At 41.0% G+C, this 22,694-nt stretch overlaps 1 protein-coding gene across 1 annotated transcript in view; it reads right to left on the bottom strand.

Moving 5' to 3' along the window:
• The window catches only part of LOC118278535 (1-phosphatidylinositol 4,5-bisphosphate phosphodiesterase epsilon-1), a 95,778-nt gene that overhangs the window by 62,444 nt on the left and 10,640 nt on the right, over positions 1–22,694 (bottom strand). Inside the window, exons 3-4 of the mRNA XM_050703398.1 lie at positions 14,279–14,434; positions 1,829–1,974 (exon numbers count right to left, since the gene is read on the bottom strand). Of these exons, the coding sequence (XP_050559355.1) occupies positions 1,829–1,974; positions 14,279–14,434 (302 nt within the window). The remainder of the gene's footprint in view (positions 1–1,828; positions 1,975–14,278; positions 14,435–22,694) is intronic.

The raw sequence follows: 22,694 nt of genomic DNA, 5'->3' as shown, positions 1-22,694 counted from the left end.
GCAACGTTTTTTAAAAAGAAAAAAAATATCATTATTCAGAATCGTTTTTTGTGTCACAGTGCACAATCAATCACATTATGGTATCTCCTCTACGTACGATACGTACGATGCGTACGATGCGGGCCTGTGGACGCTTACCTTTAAGCCACGCAAAATAAAGAGTGACAGATTTGTGCCACATTTAAGAGCAGGTCCACTCTATACTGCCGGATTTAGGGATGGCCTTAATAATATTTGAATCGAAATAGATTATTATGAAACGGTAGCTGTGTCTTGTTGGTCGAGTTAAAGATCTCAATTAAAGGTTAAAGTTTAAGGTTTGATTTCTGGAGCAGGTAAAGAATTATTGAGCCATTTTTCGGTTATTCGAATATGTCTTAGAAATAGCACCGAGTTTGGAATTAGTGTATGGCAATGGGCACACACATGACAAGTGAAAGGCGACAGGATTCGCACATAGACGATCGACAAATAAATCAACGGATGATGTCATAAATCTTACATCACACATAATTTTTTGAAGAAGTTGAAGTTTATATGCAAAAAAACATTAATAGAAAATCCGAACGAACAACAGTTGGGCAGATAGCCCGTAAGGCACGTTCACCTCGCCTAGTCGGAGGATACTCCTTTTCTTAGGGAACTCTACTCACTATTCCCTAAAGGCTCATCTTATTTTGCAGGAGACTCATAATATTTGATTAATATTTCACAATTACTTTCACAAATATCAATTTAATCTAAAAATTATATTATTATAATTTAGACCATAACAAACACAAAATTACACCAAAATCCTAAAAAAATACACACAAAAACAACAAAACAAATAAAATTCTTCTCTTATCTTCTTCTCTATTCTTCTACAAAAGATGTTTAGAAGTAGAGTCGGCAAGTAGTTTCCGCCGGCCTACAGTCTATCAACAGCTGAAGGCCGAAAGAAACCCCTACTGACTGTACTTAATCTTCTCTCTTCTTTTGTTACTCTTCTATCTTCTTTTGTTATTCTTCTTCAACAGATTTCAGGAACAGTTATACATACATACATACAAGAAAAACCGTAAAGATAATATAATATTGACGTTTTTTTAGTATCACCCGATACTAAAAAAGCATCAAAATACCGGGACTCCGGCTTGAAAAGCAGGAGTAGGAACAGGGTGATTTTTAGTCAGTAAGACTCTGACAGTGCCTCTCGCCTCTTCTCAGGCGAGAGAAGTAAACCCGCTAGGTAGTCCGTAACTTCAGACTTATAACTCCTCTGTTATTCCGAGGGATTACTTATAGGTGATAATTAGATACAATAGGTAATCCGTATGTTACTTTACCTTACATTAAGTATTCGAACTCGAAACGGGATATTTACCATGTTTTTCTATTTCTATGAGTTTCCGATATTTCGGCACTGTTGCAAGCGTCATGATCATTGATGAACTGTTTGTGCTTCGTTCGAAAAAGATGGTAAATATCCCGTTTCAAGTCCTGATACTAGTGTTAGTGACCATGTCAGTTTAAAAACTTTCCTTATCATCTCATAAAAATAAAGAAAAATAAATCCATCTTAGGATTTATTCTGGCGTTGCGTGGATGGATTAAGGGCCTGAGGCAGCATTCCCCGAAACGGCACGTATTGTGAGGAGGTTCCTGTCCCTGGAGCCCTAACCACCGGTAGCTTGGACCATGCTCCCGCTACTGGTCGGCTCCTACTTTTATATTTTTAAATGATATTTTGTTTTTTATTTTTATAGTAATGTTTAAAAATATAATTTTAGAGTATTTTAAATAATTACATATATGGGATAAGAAAAATAAATAAATATCCACTTACTTCAACCCCGCAACGATCTCCATGGCTCCGTTGAAGTTGCCGATGTTCCAACAAGTCAGCGCCACTCGGAGGACGCACGCGAGGGCCGCCTTTCTGTCCTCCAGGGTTGAATGGGATAGCACCAGCTCTGTCACCCAACCGGAGACCTGGGGATGAAGGTAGAAGATGGTGGTTACAAAAAAAAAACTTGTAAATACGATTTAGGCGGATTTAGATACTTTCTGCAAAACAGTTATGCTAGCTGAGGAGGAGGCGGGGTGCCTCACGCTCCAGCCGTCGCAGGAGTTACGGACAACGTAATAAGTTTCCGGCTCAAAGCGGGAGTAGGAAAGAGGTGGTTTTAGTCAGTAAGAGCAGACTCTTACTCGAGTAAGTGACTCTTACAAGAGTGTCAGAACACTCTCTTGCTACCCAAGGCTGGAGAAGATTTTGGATGTTTTCCCTCCTTGAAAGAAGGCGGATTTAGATTAATGGAGTTGGTGGAGTGCTAAAAATGGGGATGTTATGATGCCTGCCTTTTATGAAAGTCTAGCTTCAGCCAGCGTCTTTGCCCGATAAAAAGTATCCTATCATCTAATTATTCCACTCATACTCTGTCTTTGTTATATTTATTTATCTTATAAATTTAGCAATTGTGTGGCCTTAAATCTAAACTCGCCAAACCGTTACGTTTGATGGTGAGAGGTGCATTACAAAATTTGTATGTCCGTATACCAAATTTCGTCAAAATCCGTTCACTAGTTGCAGCGTGATTGACGGACAAACATCCAAACACACAAGCTGTCACATTTATATTATTAGTGTGATAAATAAGACAATATACTTCTGAACTGATTTGTTATGTTAAAACTAAAACTTGATTACGTTTGGAACGAGCAAATAGCTTCACTAGAGCACTGACCGACAGACTAACTCTTTCTTTTTTGTTTGATGTTCACGAGTGGCTTTTACTGGTATAATTGGAATAAATGACTTTGATTTTGACTTTACGTGTATTCAGGGTGCTTTTCAGATATGTGCTACTTTAGATTGCTATGGATGCGTTTGGCTTCCACCAATCATATTCATTGGTACACATAGCTTAGCACTGGTGGAAACGGACTCAGCTTTTTTTTTTTTTTTTTTTTTTTTTGAGGGGGGAAAATCATCCAATGACTTCTCCCGCCTTGGGCGAGGCGAGAGGGAGTGTCAGACTCTTACTGACTAAAAACCACCCCGTTCCTTCTCCTGCTTTTCGAGCCGGAGCCCCGGTAAACCCGTTAGGTAGTCCGCAGCTCCGGATCAGGCATCAGCCCTACTAGGCCCCATCTGTGGTGGTCTGATGGCTCTTTGAGGCGCGCGCGGAACGCGACGCGCCGCACGCACGGGTCTGGTTCTGTTCGGGCGATGAGCTACCCTTGCTCGCCGTCCGCAGGCCCGCACTTACGGTGGCCGGAGATCGTCCCGCGATCCCCGACGCCCAGAGTGTCTCTCGCGTCGGCTGGGGCGTGAGGAGGATTGTTCCCTCACGCGCCCCGCCTCCTCCTTAGCTAGCATGACTGCTTCGCAGAAGGAGGAGACGGCATCCCAGTCCCTCTCGCTCCGCACCATGGCTTGAACCAGTGCCGGGCGCGAGAGGTCGCCGTCGCCGACCACATCCCTGAGGACTTGGCGGTGCTCAACCCACGCAGGGCACACCGCCACTGTATGTTCTACAGTGTCCTCCGGGCGGTCCTCGCAGTGATGACACCCGGGCGTTTCCTCCCGCCCAATAAGGAACAGGAACCTACCGAAACTCCCATGTCCGGTAAGCACCTGCGTCAGGCGGTAGGTGAGGACGCCGTGGCGCCTCTCTAGCCACTCCTCAAAGAGGGGACTTACCGCTGCAATGACAGCGAGCCCAAAACGGACTCAGCTAAGCTATGTTTTTTATATGGAAAGATGCGTGCTATAGATGGCTTCCCTACTATCGATACATCGCATACTCGAGCTGCGCATCTTTCTCGTACAGCTACTTTGCGGCGGCGCATCGATAATTTTTGAAACAAAAAAAAAACAGTAGAATGAAACCTATTTGAGAAGAAAGAGAATATGCTAAAAATGGAAGAAATAATTAATTCCATTCCATTCGAGTTCGGGAAGTGGGAGGGGGAGAGTTTTTAAGGGTAAAAATCGGTTCATCGCGATTTTCGGCGAAACCACAATCCTATAAAAAGTTTTTGGTTTTTTTTATCTGTCACTTTTTTATGAATTTGGTGAAAACTTGTCTTTGTATGTATGTACCAAACTGATATTGATTTCATAGCTTAGTATCGGTGGCAACGGTCACATAGTTTCACAGCTTAGCTATTACATCTACATAGCATATCTCCGGTGGAAAACCATCTTAGATCCCATTATTTTAGTGTGAATGTGTAACAAACATGCATTACTATCACACAATAAAATTACTAAGACCTATTGTGTTAAAATAACATGATTTCCCTCACAGTATCACAGGCTTGACACCACACTTTGTTTCTGGTTAAAGCTGGCTGTATCCTCGCACCTCTGAATTATAAAACGAGGAGAGTAATCGTTATTGAAACACAGCTACCGGAATAAGCCTACCCCTCGAGTGTGGTGGGTATGAGTTTATTTAGGAACAGGACAGTCTTGGTTGGTAGTAATTTTATTGCATGTTTTTATTAATTTATTTATTTAAACACATGGAAAACCAACAGTTACAGAATTTGATTAAAGAATATGGTATAACATGACAAAAAGCCAATTGTAATTTTGAGCCTCCTAAAATTGGGCCTCCAGTACTCACATAACGAAAAACAACGCAAGCGTTGGTTTACGTCAGTTTTCTGTGAGGCCGTGCCGGCTTATTTGTGCCGAAGCATAGCTCTCCCACACGTAAAACTTAAACTTTATACGACTCAGAAATCGAACTCTCGATCGAGATCACCATACTCAGCAGTAACATTTGAGACCACTAGATCAACAACACACTCATTCAAGAAATTAACATCTTCATACCTTATGCAGTTTTTTTTAAATAGACAGAGTGATTCAAGAAATTACAATATTTCACAAACTATATCGTTACAACTTGAAAACAGAATATTTACCATAATCATCTGTGATCATGGCGCTTGCAACTGCCGAAATATCGGAAACTCATAGACATCAATAAACATAGTATAAAAACAAGTCGCTTTCTCTGTCCCTATGTCACTTTGTATGCTTCAATCTTTAAAACTACGCAACGGATTTTGATGCGGTTTGTTTTTAATAGATAGAGTGATTCAAGAGGAAGGTTTATATGTATAATGCATGCATAATATATCACCATTGCACCCATACGAAGCTGGGGTGGGTCATGGTAAATATACGATTTCAAGTTCTAATGGTATTTCACAAACGAGACTTATCCCGTTACAATAAAACAGCATAGCCGCCCTCCAACCATTATGATACCTCGCCTGCTTTTATAAATGTTGAGGCACTTACAATATGCGTTGTAAATATTAAAGTTATTTGCATATTCTGCAGTAAACGTAACAGGGTGGATTATTTTACACTGTACTAAGCTTTAGCCGCGGTTTTACTTGTATAAAGTTTCTATTTAAAAGAATTGGTGTAATGTAGTTTTACTTTGTTGATTTAATTGAATTTAATTATTTTATTAATGCCGGTTTCTTTAATTCAACGCATGCTGTGATGTCCTTCTAATGTTGGTCTCATGAAGTAACAACTAGATGTCTAATTAAAGAAATAACTGAAAAAAGCCTGATTTTGTAGGCGTTTTTAAAACCGAGTTTAAAAAAAGAGGTCTTCAGTTTGATCTATAGGTATGTTTGAGCGCGATTAGCATGGAATTTCTCAGATTTACTGGATTATTTTATAGCATAGTAGCTTTAACCCGTGGTTTTACTTTCACAAAGTTCCAGTTTCTGTAGGCATTTTAACCGACTTCGAAACAAGGAGGCTCTCAGTTTCACTTGTATGAATGTATGTTTATGCGCGATTATCTCGCGTTTGGCTGAGCCAATGTTGAAGCGGTTTCCTTCCAGCATAGTATTTTTCATAACGTTTCGAGAGTAGCGCACAGTTGTGGCCTGCCAATCTAACATTATATTCCCCATCTATATGATGGGGAATATAATGTTAACGTCCCCATAACTCGAGTAAAACCACAGGCGAAAGCTAGTATAAGTTCAGTGTTCTTTTTATAGATCTCTGCCTACCCTCAAACAATTAAATCTATTAAATACGAAGACGTGTGTTAATTATGTAGAGAGCGGACGTGGGATGTTGTGGCCGCTCTAGTGATGGGACACGCTATTGTTTTGTCGACTGTCGATAAAAAATCAAATTGAGAATTTTTATTTTATAGTTTTTTTTCTTTATTTTAGTTTTAAGTTAGTTTTTATTCATTTTTAGGTATTTTTAAGTTGTATAATATATGACTGATAATTATTAAATTTCAAATTATTTTTATTTTTGCTTTTTGAACGTATCTAGAAATTGTGTGTTTTATAAACGTTCTTATTTTTATGTGTGGAAGAGCTATAACACCCAAAAGGCCAGCAACGTACTTGTAACACCTCTGGTGTTTCGGGTGTCCATCAGCGGTAGTAACGCATTTGTATCCCGGTAAACGAGCAGACGGACGCCGCCCATGGACACCCGAGACACCAAAGGCGTTGCCCTCTGGCCTCTAAGGCTCTAAGGCCGCTGGCCTCTTGGGTTAGACATTTAAGGATTTTTGGGAAATCGGGGATTTGGGAGATTGGGAAGGGGGGTAATTGGGTCTCTGATAACCTCACTCACACAATGCAAGCGCTGTTTCACGTCGTTTTTCTGTGAGATCGTTGTATCATACCGATCGAGCCGGCTTATTCGTGTCGAAGCATGGCTCTCCCACGCGTGTTGTGCTAAATTTTAATAAATTTATATTTTATTACCTATTAATATTGTTTCTTATTTAAAAGTGTAATGAAAAAAGTCATAATAACATTTATCTTACTTCAAAAGCGTCCACTAACATCCAATCATAAAAACTCTATCTAATAATAAATTAAACGAAATCAAATTGAATCTTCAACAATAACTTCACATTTGAACAAAAGAATTGAAGTTTTCATTGAATTTTGAAAACTTTTCAGAAAAGTTTTAAAGCAATCTGATAGAATTATTGACTCGGGTCTATTGAGAGGCTTAAAAACAAATAATAATTTTAAAATGACGTCGTTCGTCGCTGCTATTGAATGCGAACCAATGCGCTATCGTTTACTTTTAAAGCTTTGAAAGGAAATTTTATGTTTAAAAAAACATTGGGTAGTTCTTTGATTCCCTAAAGTCGAAGGCATTTTTTGGGATAGATTGGGGGCAACTAAGTTCATGAATCACCTATGAATAGAAAAGTTAAATATGCGCTGTCCGTCTTTTTTATGTTAAATGGGCCGACGTTTGACCGCTATCTCGCCTGATGGTAAGTGATAATGCGGCCTACGGTGGAGCACGTCTGCCCATAAGCAACCTATTCACTCGGGCCTTGAAGACACCCAGGTTATACTCATCAGGAAACACAGACTCCGGCAAGGAGTTCCACTCCCTAGCAGTTCGCACAAGGAAGCTTGTCTTTTGGGAGGTACAGGATAGTTGGTCCTAATTTATGATAATATAATATGGTTTTTAGTCAGTATGAATATGATACTCTCGCCTCACCCAGGGAGGGAGAAGTTAATGGATATGCTTTTCCTTCCTAAAAAAAGTAAGGCACTTCCAATGCGAATTAATCTAGACTAATAAATAAAATTTGAGTCTATCTGTTTGTAATATTAAAATAACTGCTTTTTACTACATGCATATGAATATACACACGATACATACATCAAAATAATATACATATTTTACACCATTTGTCTGTCTGTTTGTTCCCGCTAATCTTTGAAATGGCAGGACGGATTTTGACTTGACTTATTGACACATAGCTTATGTACTAAAAAGCAACTTTAGCTACCTTTATTTTAGAAAATGAAGTCATAAAGTCCTTAATCCGTACGAGCAAAGCTGCAAGCATCAGCTACTCTTGCATATATTGAGAAAACGAACCTTATAAGTCCACTGACTTATTTATGCCGTATTTTAAAATAGAAAAACTGGGTCAGCTCTGCTTAACACAATACCTATCCAGCGCACTCGAGTCAGACAATCTCTACATTTTATTTATTTACACAAATACAAAATAAAGGACAACACATATATCGCACACTTAGTAATATATTGGCACTTTATTGTAACTTTCGTGAGACATACGTCCGCGCGGTTTCACCCGCTCTGCTTGGCTCCTATTAGTCATAGCGTGATGTTTTATAGCCTATAGCCTTCCTCGATAAATGTACTACCCAACACAAAAATAATTATTCAAATCGGACCAGTAGTTCCGGAGATTAGCGCGTTCAAACAAACAAACTCTTCAGCTTTATAATATTAGTATAGTATAGATATATTGGCACATTTACGGATTTTCATAGTTTACCTGACTTGTTTAGTTTTTAGTTTAATGACCAATGAACCGTTGTTTTTCGTGCGTGAGGGGGGAAACTATAATAATGGTATAATGACACTTACGACCTCTCTCGATGAATATGGAAATAAATAGATTAATGTGCACTTTTAAACACGTAAACCATATAAAGTCAATTTCGCATTTTTTGCAGATGTGCCAATATATTACTAGGTGAGTGATATACATTATTTTGTCTTTATTATAAATTCGTGAGACCTTCAAAAGGCGCCTAGCTTTTTGGGGATAAAAGACTGAGCAGTGTGGGATTTTTACCTCACTAAAACCACCCCGGTGACCACCTTCTACTCCTGTAAGCAGCACCGATATCTCTTAGTAGATCAGGGGTCCTACTCCGGTTCTCGAATCCGAAGTATCGTTTAATCTTCGGCCGTAGGTTTTATTGATTTACTAATAGAATTACTTGAAATAACGTTTTACTTTTAATTTCATATCAAAACCTATTTATTTATCTTCATTTCATTCGTTCATTTTTGTTCACGAAAGTTCGCAATAAATAGAATATTGTAGTATGCAATCTGCGAAGTTTTTTCGTTCGTTCGTTGAATTAGAGTAGGCCCTCTGCTCCGGAACCCCATGGAAGACAATGGACCTTGCTAACCAAAAATAGGCTTTTTTTTTTTTGTTTTCTAATTTTTAATTTTTTCATAAGTATTGTGTAGTTTTTGTTTTTTTTCTGTTTTTATAAAATATAAATTTAGAAATGTTTGTATTACTTTATATTTATTTTAATTTTTGTTTTGTTTTTTGGTGCATCGTGCCCGGTGCAAAATAAATATTTTTTTATTTATTCTTTCTTTCTTTCTTTCTGGCTAACTATCGATCATCGTCATGTTCAACAGTCCGTGAGAGTTTGTGGCGACAAGTGACAGATGTCAGGGGTCGCAGGTAGATGATCGACGAGCAAATCAACGAATGACGACAATAATCCTACATCACACATATGAAGTTTTTATGTGAATAAAAATTTTAGTGTGGGTGAACCATGCTTCGGCACGAATGGGCCGGCTCGAATGGAATGATATCACGGCCTCAGAGAAAACCGACGTGAATCAACGCTTGCGTTGTGTGAGTGAGGTTACTGGAGGCTTAATTACTCCCCTTCCCAATCTCCGATTCCTTAACAACCCTTAAATTCCTAACCCCAAAAAAGGCCGGCAACGCACTTGTAACGTCTCTGGTGTTTCGGACGTCTACCGGCGGCGGTGATTGCTTACGACGTGACGGTGATCCGAATGCTAGTTCACCGGCTTATACCATAAAAAAATCCAGCGGCTTCCTTCGTTTCAGGTTGGAGATCAGAGTTTAAAAGTTCTATGTTTATCAAACATCGTTGTTGCTTGGTGCCAGTCAATTATGTGACGCTTTACTCTGCTCTGGCGACACCCACGGAAGGACAAAGATATTTGACTCTGACGTCAAGTGATTAGAAAAAAAATATCTATAGTAAAGTTAGGGTACTTTCCCACCAGAGGTGTGCTATATAGCTAGGCTACGAAGATGTAACATCTAAGCTGTAAAACTATGTGACGATTTCTAGCAATACTAAGCTATGTAGCTGTGCGAGGAAGATGCGCAGCTCAAGTATGCGATGTATCGATAGTAGAGAAGCCATCCATAGCACACATCTTTCCATATAAAAAACATAGCTTAGTTGAATCCGTTTTCACCAGTGCTAAGTTATATATACCAATGAATATGATTGGTGGAAGCCAAACGCATCCACAGCAACGTAGCACATCTCTGGTGGAAAAACACCCCGAACCTATTGTTTCAAGATTTAATAAAAGCCGGTATAAAAATAGTCTTGTTTTGTTTTATAATAACTTAAAAGAAATTGATCCTTGATTTGTTTGCAAAACTTTTTCTTCATCCATTCTATTTTTATTGGATTCGCTTTACCGTTGGGCTTGGCGGTTTTTAGGGTTCCGTAGCCAAATGGCAAAAAACGGAACCCTTATAGATTCGTCATGTCTGTCTGTCTGAAAGTTAGACACTTCCAAAATGGAAAAATGAGTGTTGTAGATTTCAATGGAAACTTTCAACGAAAATTGGTTAGAACGAGATATCATTATTAGTTTTTAAGAAATAAAACATTTTAAAAAACTGCAAATATAACTTTGTCGTTCATATAAACACAATGTAAAACCAAGTTTTTTTTATAACTTTTATATTATGTCATCTACTTTTATTGTAACTTTCGTGAGACATACTAAATTAATTATTATGTTATCGGCTTACTCACGTATTTGTTTGACGAGTCGACTAGTTTCAAGCCATGCTAGAAGCTCATATTCATGAGCAGCATTCCGCGACACACGACGCGGCGATTATCGCGCTGCTACTCTTCTTCAAACTAGTCTTCTGCTACTCAACTACAAACTAGTCGAGTTCCTCGTCAAACAAATACGTGAGTAAGCCGATAACATAATAATTAATGTCATCTACTTGCTGCTACGAACCGTTCATGGGCGAGTCCGACTCGCACTTGGCCGGTTTTAACTTTTTTCTTTTTTATTATTATATCAATTACAATTCGTCCGCCATTTTGTTTTGAATAGAATTTTATTTTAACGTTAATTGGTCCTGATTGCCTTTCGGGGTCTTGTTTAGCTAATCAGTTTTTGCTTTTTTTTATTTAAATGTAAATAATGGGTTTTAGGATTTATAAGACTGACTCGTTGGTCGGCTAATGGGTCTCGGGTCCGATTCCCGGGTTGGGCATAGTATTACTAGGCTTTTTCTTTTTAAACTTGGCATAATTATGTGAACTTTAAGTATATGCTTCGAAATATGCGACTACCGGGGAAAATCATCATTTTAAGAGTGTGTAAATCATCCAATGACTTCTCTCGCGGCGAGACGAGAGGGAGAGTCAGACTCTAACTGACCAAAAATCACCACGTTCCTACTCCTACTCTTCGAGCCGGCCCTGGCGAACTCACTAGGTAGTCCGCATAGTCCGTGCCGATTGCTTACCATCAGGTAATTGGTCTACTCATTTTCCAGACCCATAAAAAACCTGCCAAAGTTTAGCCCACTAGTGGACTATTTAAGCCTATTAAAGTGTCTTAAACTCGCAAACACATTATACAAAGTTAGCATCGTCGATACAAGACGCGTACTGCATACAAGTCGGTTTGTTTCGATATAACTCTCAGAGTAATGTCCTCAGAAATCGAGATGGGTTGTTGATGTGAAAATAATGTTGGCTCATTTATAAAGCGATTGGGAAACAGGAAAAATAGGAGGAAAATAGAGGCTGTGGTCTGATGGAGAGCATATTTCAAGTGTGATGGTATGGGCTTGATCGCCGTGTGGAGACAGGAGAGTGGAAAACATTTGTCACCTACCAATGTTGCTAGGGAGAAATAGTTTAGTAGGGAAAATAGCAGTCTTTTTAAGGAAATACGTTTTCGAAGGCCGTATGAATATTTCATTATTTCTGGATTACATAAAGTGTGTGTGCTCCGTGCGGAAATCGAACTCGCTACACGTTGTACGGCAGCCGGTTGCCTAGCCACTACACCAACTGCACGTTTGTTCCTTGATAAAAATAGTATTATAAAGTCATTGAAATACGTGCATAGAAAAGGTCAAAGGTCTCTTCTATGAGAGCATTAATCACCACGCTTGCTCAATGCAGGTTCAAACTAATAATCAGAAATTATAAACCCATGTTTCCTCATGATAATTTATTTCACATTTAACAAATTATATTAAATTACTTGACTTGGAAGTACAAAGCTTAAAAATATAATTCGTCTAGACGTACAAATAAACGCACAGTCAATATCAATACTATTTACATTACCATCGATACTATTTTTTCCAAAAATTACTGATAGTGTAAAAAATAATTAATATACGGATATTTCAACAAAAACTATCGATACTTCAATTTAATCACAGAATCGATATATCGATACTGAATACGCACATCACTAAAACAATTTTATGTGTTCTAATTGTCCTGTGGGTGTGTGCTCGTGGCTTTTGGTCGCGGATAATGATAATTGTGGCGGTAATTCGATTTACCTACCTATGTATTGTCCACTTGCAATAAATTCTACCTTTTTATAAACAGTATTAGTTAGACAGTTTACTTACTGACTGCTTTTTGGTGTAATTAGATGAAAATGGCGTTATTTTAGTATTAATAGTGATGAGTTTTTTAGTTTTAGGCTAACAAGATTGGCGAATAAGGGTCCGTTCACACAGACCGGATTGTATACGCCTGGAGGTGGTCGGAACGGAGTTTCCAAGTATTTCATATAGACCGGCTAGAAGTGGCTTGAAGCGGATGCGCTCGGAGCCGATCGGATGCTCTCGGAGCCGATCGGATGCTCTCGGAGCCGGTCGGATGCGCTCGGAGCCGATCGGATGCTCTCGGAGCCGGTCGGATGCACTACAAAGGCAGTACCAGTATTCCACACAGTCAAAGTTTTGTTTTCGGTGTTAAAGTGTGCTTTTCGGAACATGGACTTAGATAGCTCCGATGAAAAAAATATACTTGTTAGCAAGATTGTTGAAAACAAAACAAAACAAACGAAAGTGCAAGCGGAGACGAATATGGGCTATGTATATTTGGAAGAATCGATTATACTGATTCGAGACACAATAACAAAAAAACAATGAGTGCGCAAAAGCCGGCTGTCACTTGCTCGTTAAAAGTATTGAGCGTGTGGGATAGTAACATAATTTTGATGTGACACATGTGCGATCATTTTTAAGTGTAGGAGAGCCATGCTTCGGCACGAATGGGCCGGCTCGACCGGAGTGATACCACGGCCTTACAGAAAACCGACGTGAAACAACGCTTGCGTTGTGTTTCGTTATGTGAGTGAGGTTACCGGAGGCCCAATTCCCCCCTTCCTAATCTTCCCAATCCCCGATTCCCCAACAACCCTTAAATTTCTAACCCCCAAAAAGCCGGCAACGCACTTGTAACGCCTCTGGTGTTTCAGGTGCCCATGGGCGGCGGCGATTGCTTATCGATGCGATTGTAATACGTCTGCTCGATTACCGGCGATGCGATTGTAATATGTCTGCGTGATTACTGGCGTGTTTCATAAAAAAAAACACTTAAAAACTCATGTTTTAACTAATTTCTCTTATATATTTATCCCTTAAAGCTACAGTTATGTAACGTTAAATTATTTCTCTGTAACCAAAGTTTATTTAAATGTAAATACGGCCCTAACTTAGTTAGGAGCGTCCTTAGGCATGGCCGTCCGAAGTTAGGATTTAAGTCACTTAGGACACGTCTTGTGTAAATTGTACATACATGTATGTATATATATATGCATGAACATACATAAATATGTGGTAGACTGGTTGATTGATGTGTATATTCTGTGGTTGTCAATGTATAGGAGTTGGATTTGTATATGATACCTAGATTAGAAGAAATATGCTAATGATTTTTTGAGATAGAGCTGTACTTTATGCTGTTTGGTAAGGGCTAAAATAATACTTCAGTGTCCACCAGAGATATGCTATGTAGTTATGCTAAGAAGATGTAATAGCTAAGCAGTGAAATTATGTGACTATCTTTTTTTCATATAAGATAACAATACTTTAGATACAACAGATCAAAGTTCAAAAGTGGGAGTAAATACGTCATTTCTACGTATAAAATGTACCTAAAAGTGACGTCACGCGAAATTTCAAATCGATATATCTTCGAAAGTATTTATTTCCGAAAGAAAATAAAAAAATACATATCTAATATTATAAAACAATCTACAAGTCGGACATTAAAATGAAAATTAGTCGTCTACCCTATTCACTTAAGGCGGGAGAAGTCACAAGGTGGGAGAAGTCATAAGGCGAGAGAAGTCATTGGGTGACTTTCCCCCTCAAAAAACCCTATTCACTTATGAACTTACCGCGTTAAACCTCCTGATGAGTGCTCTGACCGAACTCTTGGACGCGCTGTGTGAGGGCGGTGTCCTCCTGATCATGTGCCGCTCATTCACCGCGCCAAGGACACCTTCTCCGCCAAGATCCAGGGTCACCTGGCGCAGGTAGTCGATTGGAGGCACCTGGTAACAAACATGTTAGGATTGTTATTGTAACTTTCGTGAGACATACTAAATTAATTATGATGTTATCGGCTTACTCACGTACTGTTTTGACGAGGAACTCGACTAGTTTCAAGTCATGCTAGAGGCTCATATTCATGAGCAGCATTCCGCGACACACGACGCGGCGATTGTCGCGCTGCTACACAGACAATCGCCGCGTCAAAACAGTACGTGAGTAAGCCGATAACATCATAATTAACATATTAGGATTATAGACTTTTTTGTGGTATAAGCCGGTAAACGAGCAGACGGATCACCTGATGGTAAGCAATCGCCGCCGCCCATGGACACCCGAAACACAAAAGGCGTTACAAGTGCGTTGCTGGTCTTTTGGGAGTTAAGAATTTAAGGGTTGTTTAAATATTTTGAGGGAGGTAATTGGGCGTCCGGTAACGTCACTAATACAATAGAACACTACGCTTGCATTGTGTATTAGTGCCCAGCAGTGCGCAAGCATGACTTTCCCACACAAAGACTGGAAGTATGTCCTAAAACTACGACTAACCATTGAAATGAGCTGCAACGTTATAATTGACTGCATGGTTAGTGCGGTGGCTGGGCAACTGGCTGCCGCGCAACGGGTAGCGGGTTCGATTCCCGCACGGAGCAACTCTTTGTGTGATCCACAAATTGTTGTTTCGGGTCTGGGTGTCATGTGTATGTGAACTTGTATGTTTGTAAACGCACCCACGACACAGGAGAAAATCCTAGTGCGGGGCAACGTTTTAAAAAAAAAAAAAAATTTTGGGGAAGATAGTTCTTCGAAAATTATTTTACAGCGAAATTAAACAGATTTCTACATGGTCCGCAGTCGTGATACCTCTTGTATTAAAGGTGTGATTACACAGTAATCGTTGTGGTTGGGTGACCGGCTACTGTGCAACGCGTCGCGGGTTCGATTCCTACGCCGGCTATTTTCTGAGTAAATTCACCATTATATACCTAAGTGTAAAATCAATCTCGTGTCTTGAAAAGCACGTTATCAGAAGGCGCTGCAGCTTGGACTCTGTCAAATGTACTAAAGTTTCTTATTCGTAGTTGTTTCTTATTTTCTATAAACCTGTTCATGTATTTATATATAAATAAATTCTCTTTGCATTCCTTTATGTTTTACCCTTACGCAGTACTTTACCCTTTTCTATTAAATTACCCCTTTACCCCCGTATTTCAAAGCACTCCGAACGTAAAATGTAATAATCTAAATTGTATCGATATATTGATTGATTCAAATGCGTTTACTTTGTCTATTTATAAGTGAATTTAAGAGAGTATGTGATATTTTAGACTGTCGCGTTGGGTGATATGTTGCGGTTTTAAGTTCTCACATATACACGGTGTAACAAAAAAGGGGTATACATATCAAGTGCACGGTTTCTAGATAACATAACAAACGATACGGGAAGGGTTTTTTAAACTCATGTTTTCATGGAACGAAGTTATGATTTTTTCCAATATTTTTATTTTATTTTATTTTTCATGCGAATTAAAATTAGGTAGATAGGTACTAGGCGATCAGATTTACAGAAAAAATGTTTCGTAATTAGCGAGTGATCCCTGTAGTGTTGTGACACGTTTGTATGATTTATAAAATCAAGAACCATGCGACACCAATTTGGTACCACAGCGTACGTATACGTACCGACAGCGTATTTGGTACCAATTTTTTTAAGCGTATTTTAAGCTGAAACTTTGTGTAGACATTCTATTCAAACTGTATTCTTCAGTGCTTCTTCATTCAGAGTACGGAATATAAAACCAAACTCAATACCATTTAGTTCATTCAATATCCACGCAATACGGATGCAATGGGCGCTAGTGTTGCAACTCAAGAGTACAAAATTTCACAATATCAATGTCGATCGATCGGAATTGGATTCAAGAGTAAGCCCCCAGATCAGAGGTGAGAAAATAATCTTTCTCTGTCCCTCTGAGCTCTAATACCGTAATATCTTTGTCTGTAATATCACATTAGCTACTTTTTATCCCACGGGGACGCGGGTGACGCCGGCAGCAGGAGGCTATATACTATATGTAGTATACTATATGTTTTTTTTTTATGAAACACGCCGGTAACCCTGCAGACGTATCACCTGATTGTAAGCAATCGCCGCCGCCCATGGACACTTGAAACACCAGAGGCGTTACAAGTGCGTTGTCGGCTTTTTGGGGGTTAGGAATTTAAGGGTTGTTTTTCGGGGATTGGGAAGATTGGGAAGGGGGGAATTGGGCCTCCGGTAAACTCACTCACACAACGCAAGCGTTGTTTCACGTCGCTTTTCTGTGAGGCCGTGGTATCACACCGGTCGAGCCGGCCCATTCGTGTCGAAGCATGGCTCTCCCACACTTATACTATAAGTATATGTTTGGGAAAATACTTAAGATATATAAAAACATATATTTTCCTCTCAAGATAAGCGAGTTCTGAGCTTATTTATCGGTTAAGCGATCCAATCGATTGGGAATCGGCGACCCTTAACCGCACATAGGAAATGGGATTACCTTAGTTCAGTCACAGAGGAGAAAATATCGCAGATACGGTATGAGGTATTAGTTTCTTTTAAACGTTATCCGATACTAAGGTTTTTTCCGGTGTTGTGGGTGCGTTTACAAATATACAAGTTCACATACACATGACACCCATGCTTTTTTTGAGGGTGGAAAATCCCGCCTTGGGCGAGGCGAGAGGGAGTTTCAGACTCTTACTGACTAAAAACCACCCCGTTCCTACTGTTGCTGACCTTTATTTTTTGTTTTGAGTGGGCATAATCATGATGACTCTCCCACCTTGGGCGAGAAAGTGTCGGACTCTTACTGACTAAAAACCACCCCGTTCCTACTCCTGCTTTTCTAGCCGGAGCCCCGGTAAACCCGCTAGGTAATCTGCAGTTCCGGATTAGGCATCAGCTCTACTGGTAGATACGGTATTAGGGATTAGTTTTTTTTAAACATTGTCCCATACTAGGATTTTCTCCTGTGTCGTGGGTGTGTTTACAAATATACAAGTTCACATACACAAACACATGACACCCAGACCTTTATTATTATTTTTTTGCCGGGGGGAATATCATCCAATGATTTCTTTCGCCTTGGGCGACGCTCTTAAGCGAACTCTTACTGACTAAACCCCGTTCCTTCCGCTTTGTATAAACGTGAAACAACTATTTGTAGATCACACAAATAGCTGATCTGTGTAGGAATCGTACTGGCTACTAGTAGTATAGCAGCCGGTTGCCTAGCCAATTTGTATTATAAAATACAAGACTACAATGAAGTGAGAAATATGCAAATGAAATAGCATTGCAAAGATTTAGGGTGCTTTTCCACCAGAGATGTGCTATGTAGCTATGTTACGAAGATGTAATAGCTAAGCTGTGAAACTATGTGACTGTTTCCACTGATACTAAGCTATGAGTAAGATTTACCATTAAGATGCGTCGCCGCAAAGTAGCTGTGCGAGAAAGATGCGCAGCTCGAGTATGCGATGTATCGATAGTAGGGAAGCCATCCATAGCACGCAGCATTCCATATTAACGCTTATTTTATTGTTATTTCCACAAAACGGCACGGATTGAATTGACACATAACTGCCGATATTAACACAGACACCATGGCTAAAAGCATATAAAAAACATAGCTTAACTAAACCCGTTTCCACCAGTGCTAACTTACTATATGTACCCATAAATATGATTGGTGGAAACCAAACGCATTCACAGCACATCACTGGTGGAAAAGCGCGCTGACATCTGTACTACCTACTATAAGAAAAATTTATAAAATAAATAATGAGCAACGTCACGCCTTTTATCCCCGAAGGGGTAGGCAGAGGTGCTCATTACGACACGTAATGCCGCTATATAATGTACACCCACTTTTCACCATTTGTGTTATAAGTCCTATGTAATAGGGGGTGAGCCTATTGCCATATACTGGACACAATTCCAGACTCCGTGCTACTACTGAGAAATTTTCGAAAAACCGAAAAAAGCCCAGTTACACTTTGCCCGACCCGGGAATCGAACCCGAGACCCCTTGTTCGGCAGTCACCAACTTGCGATTCGACCAACGAGGCAGTCAGAGAAGAATTTATAAAATAAAATAAAATAAAAAAATCAAGGAAAATGTCGTACCAACGCTGGCGTTGTGTCGACGGAGATTATTGAGTCAATTTGCTATTACAATTTTATGCGCTGTGAGTTCGACGGCTGGTGAAGTCGGTACCGACTGTCGCGTCACTCGTGCCCCATTTAAACGAATAAGGAAGATTTTTCAAGAAACCTTTGTCGTGGATTTTGATTTGAGAAAATTTTTCGGTCATTATTTCTGCCAATTTGATATTAAACATATACCGTATATGGAAACTTCTTATGACTTAATTTAAACCACATATTTTTTATCATCTTGGTTGACAATATGAGATAAATGAGTGAAATAGGCCCAGTAGGTAAGCCAAAAAGTACATCTTTCCCTTTAAGCTAATTTGAACACTGTTTACAAATACGAAAAAAAAAACGTAACATTCCTAGACAACCTACAACATTACAGCTCTTCTGTGGTCAAGGTACATGTAGCTGTTCATACAGAATTTATTTTGTTGATTTTCGTTTTTCGATGAAATATTTAGTTGTATTGTGCTTCTGTGTACTAGTGTATTTGTAGTTACATTTAAGTCATATGAGTGATGTTCATACCTTATATTAAACCAGATTGGTGGTATATTAAAGAAGGGCCAAATTAAAAGTCGCTGACATAGCCCAGCGGATAAGCAAGTGTGGGAGAGCCATGCTTCTCCGGAGTGATACCACGGCTACACAGAAAACCGACGTGAAACAACGCTTGCGTTGTGTTTCGTTATGTGAGTGAGGTTACCGGAGACCCAATTCCCCCTTCCCAATCCCCGATTCCCGAACAACGACCCTTAAATTCCTAACTCCCAAAAAGCCGGCAACGCCTCTGGTGTTTCAAGTGTCCATGGGCGGCGGCGATTGCTTACCATCAGGTGACGTTTGTGTTTCATAAAAAATAATAATAAACATGGACAGAAAATCCCAACGAACAACAGTTGGACAGAAAGCCCGCCGAGCACGATCACCTCGCCTGGTGGGAGGATCCTCTTTTTCTTAGGGATCTCGCATATTATATGCGATGTAGGATTTTTATGACGTCGTCCGTTGATTTATTCGTCGATCGTCTATGTGCGACTTCTGTAATCTGTCACTTGTCATGTGTCGTCATATTTTTTGTTTTTAGGAACACGTAATCGAGCATATGTATCATCTGATGGTAAGCAATCGCCGCCGCCATAGACACTTAAAACATTAGAGGCGTTACAAGTGCATTGCCGACCTTTTGGGGGCTAGGAATTAAAGGGTTGATGGGGAATTGGGGAATGGGAAGATTACGCCTCCGGTAACCTCACTCACACAACGCAAGCGTTGTTTCACGTCGGTTTTCTGTGAGGCCGTGGTATCACTCCGGTCGAGCCGGCCCATTCGTGCCGAAGCATGGCTCACACTTGTGCGACTTCTGTTATCTGTCACTTGTCATGTGTCGCCACAGATTAGAATAAATCTAAAGCCCTTCTTTCTATCTGTGCGAAACTCGCTGTTTCTGACACGGCGCTCGCCATATCGATCGGATCTAAAATTATACGCGACAGCCTTTTGTTATTTAAAATACAATTGTTAGTGTTATTGTTCTAAAACTGTAAGTTTTTGAGGTAATTTTGTCTAGTTGACTCGGTGGAAACGTGACTGTTTAGTTTCGGGCTTTTTTTCTAAGTGTTGAAGGAGGTAAATATCACTGTCGCGAAAAAATCTATACTAATATTATAAAGCTAGAGAGTTTGTTTGTTTGAACTCACTAATCTCCAGAACTACCGGTCCGATTTGATTAATTATTTTTGTTTTGAATTGCATTTATTGATGATATATATATAGCTCTAGACTATAAAACATCACGCTATGACCAATAGGAGCCAAGCAGAGCGGGTGAAACCGCGCGGAAGTAGCTAGTCTTTTATATTAGCGTAGGTTTGCCAATTGGGAAAAGTATAATTGCTTTTTTTGGTCTTTTTTCTCAGTAATACCACACGGAGATGAAAGGCAAGGCAAGGCAAAGGGCCGTAGGTTCGATTCTCAGATCGGATAAAGTATATTTTTATGGTAGAAGACGGTAAACGAGCAGACGGATCACCTCATCAACGGAAATCAATCGCCCCCAGCCCATGGATACCCAAAATACCAGAGGCGTTACAAGTGCGTTACCTGCCTTTTGGCCTGGATTGGGAGGATTAGGAAGGGGGTAATTAGGCTTCCGGTAACCTCACTCACACAATGAAACACAACGCATGCGTTGTGTCACATCGGTTGTCTGTGAGGCCGTGGTATCACTCCGGTCGAGCTGGCCCATTCGTGCCGAAGCATGGCTCTCCCACACTTAATATTAAACTTTTTCAGTTTTCAATCTCAGTAATAGCATCGAATCTAAAATTAAGCTTGGTTTAATGGCAATAGGCTCACCTACCTACTAAATGGGACTCATAAAATAACTGGTGAAAAGTGGGTGTTACATTGTATAGAACCTATTTATAAAAAGGGTACCTAAAAGTGATTTAGTGATATTACCTAACTTAGGTTGTTTAAGCAAAGCCTAGGTAAAAGCATTTAAAAGGCATTCTTCCGTTTGCCAAAGGAAAATACACCTAAAGCATTGTATCAGGGGTGCGGTGCCAGAAGACCTCCCCGTGGTGCACCCTGGGTACAGGCAATAGTCCCCCTAACGAGGGTGATAGGGTTGGAGTGGCTATTGCCTGTAGCGAATTTCTGGACGGGGCGGAAGAACCTGAGATGGGTTCTGAAGGCGGCAGGCTTTGTGCTAACACATGGCCTGCGCCTCCGAAGGAGCGTCTTTCCGCCCGTCTCTCTGACTTAGCAGAGAGCGTGGGGGAGAGGCAAGGACGGTGCTCGTTGTGCACTCACCCTGCCAACGAGCAGCATCGGGGCACAAGTTGATCCCGACTGCAACCGTTGATATCGTAATCCGGGAAGAGGTCATGGTCATGTTTTATGACTCTGAACGGGACGAGGGTCTTGGCTTGATCGCCCGGACCGCGAGGAAGATAACCTCTATAAAAAATTCCTCCAATACCAAGTTCTGGTGCGTGGCGAGGGTATGCGTGGCTGAGGAGTAGTGTCAGTCGCGAGCGCACCCCCAGCTAGGGGACCGGTGGACCCCCTAGTTGGGAAACAAACATACACTTACCCAGGTACAGGGGGCACTGCCTGGGTGGACTGGATATTTCCCCCATACTCGTGGGAACTTTATGGAGACAAATAAAAAAACAACACCACTAGATGAGGAGAGGGCAGGTGAGCTCAGCTCGCCTGCAGTAATCGTTTTTGAGAGCCCTAGTGGCTCTGGTGCCCGTGGGGAATCCCCCATACGAGCGCCAAGTCGGAGGACGTCGGACTCGGAGTCTGACGCCCCACCCGTATCCGACGCGAGCATTAGGTCAAAGCGCCTAACGCGAGCGTCATTTAAGCGTCCCAGACTAGAGGAGGACCAGGAGGGACTGGCGTTGTCCTTCAACACGCAGGAGGCCCCAGCCCCAAAAATATCCACGGCCGCGAGGGGCAAGGGCAAGGGCAAGGGCTGCAAGAGGTCGGCAGCCACTGCCCGCACCGAGCCAGTCGAACGACTGTCAGATTCCTCCATAATGGACGTGACTGCTGCCGATGGCTTAGAGGCTGAGCACGATTCCGTTGGTCTCCGCCAAACCATCAAGGAGGAGCTCCGCAGGCTGGCTGGTAAGAAATCCCAGCCTGCCAGAAATGAGCAAATGAAGTCGGCGGAGACCACCATAATGTCAGCCGTCTTTAAACGGTGTGGGCTGCCCTCAGCCGAAAAAGTGCACAGCGAGCTGGTCATAATGCGGCGAGAACTGGCGCGGTTGTCGGCCTCTAATGCGGCTCTGGAGGCCGAGCTTCAGGCTACCAAAGCTGAGCTAGCCGCTTCACGTGGAAGCCGACCCCAGCCCATGCCGGAGTCTGACACACTCGGACTGATGCGGCGGGAGATGGCTGCTTTCCGGCAGCGTTTTGACGTGCTGGAAAGTAAGGTCCTCCGTCCACCTCTAGCAGCGAGTCAGACGGCCTCGCGCTCATATGCGGCTGTTGCGGCCAAGCCTTCTGGTCAGACTGGCCGCGGCACTCAACCG

Source organism: Spodoptera frugiperda, chromosome 24 (genome assembly GCF_023101765.2).
Source record: "Spodoptera frugiperda isolate SF20-4 chromosome 24, AGI-APGP_CSIRO_Sfru_2.0, whole genome shotgun sequence".
Classification (NCBI taxonomy): Eukaryota; Metazoa; Arthropoda; class Insecta; order Lepidoptera; family Noctuidae; genus Spodoptera; species Spodoptera frugiperda.
This window is presented reverse-complemented; position numbering and strand designations above follow the sequence as displayed.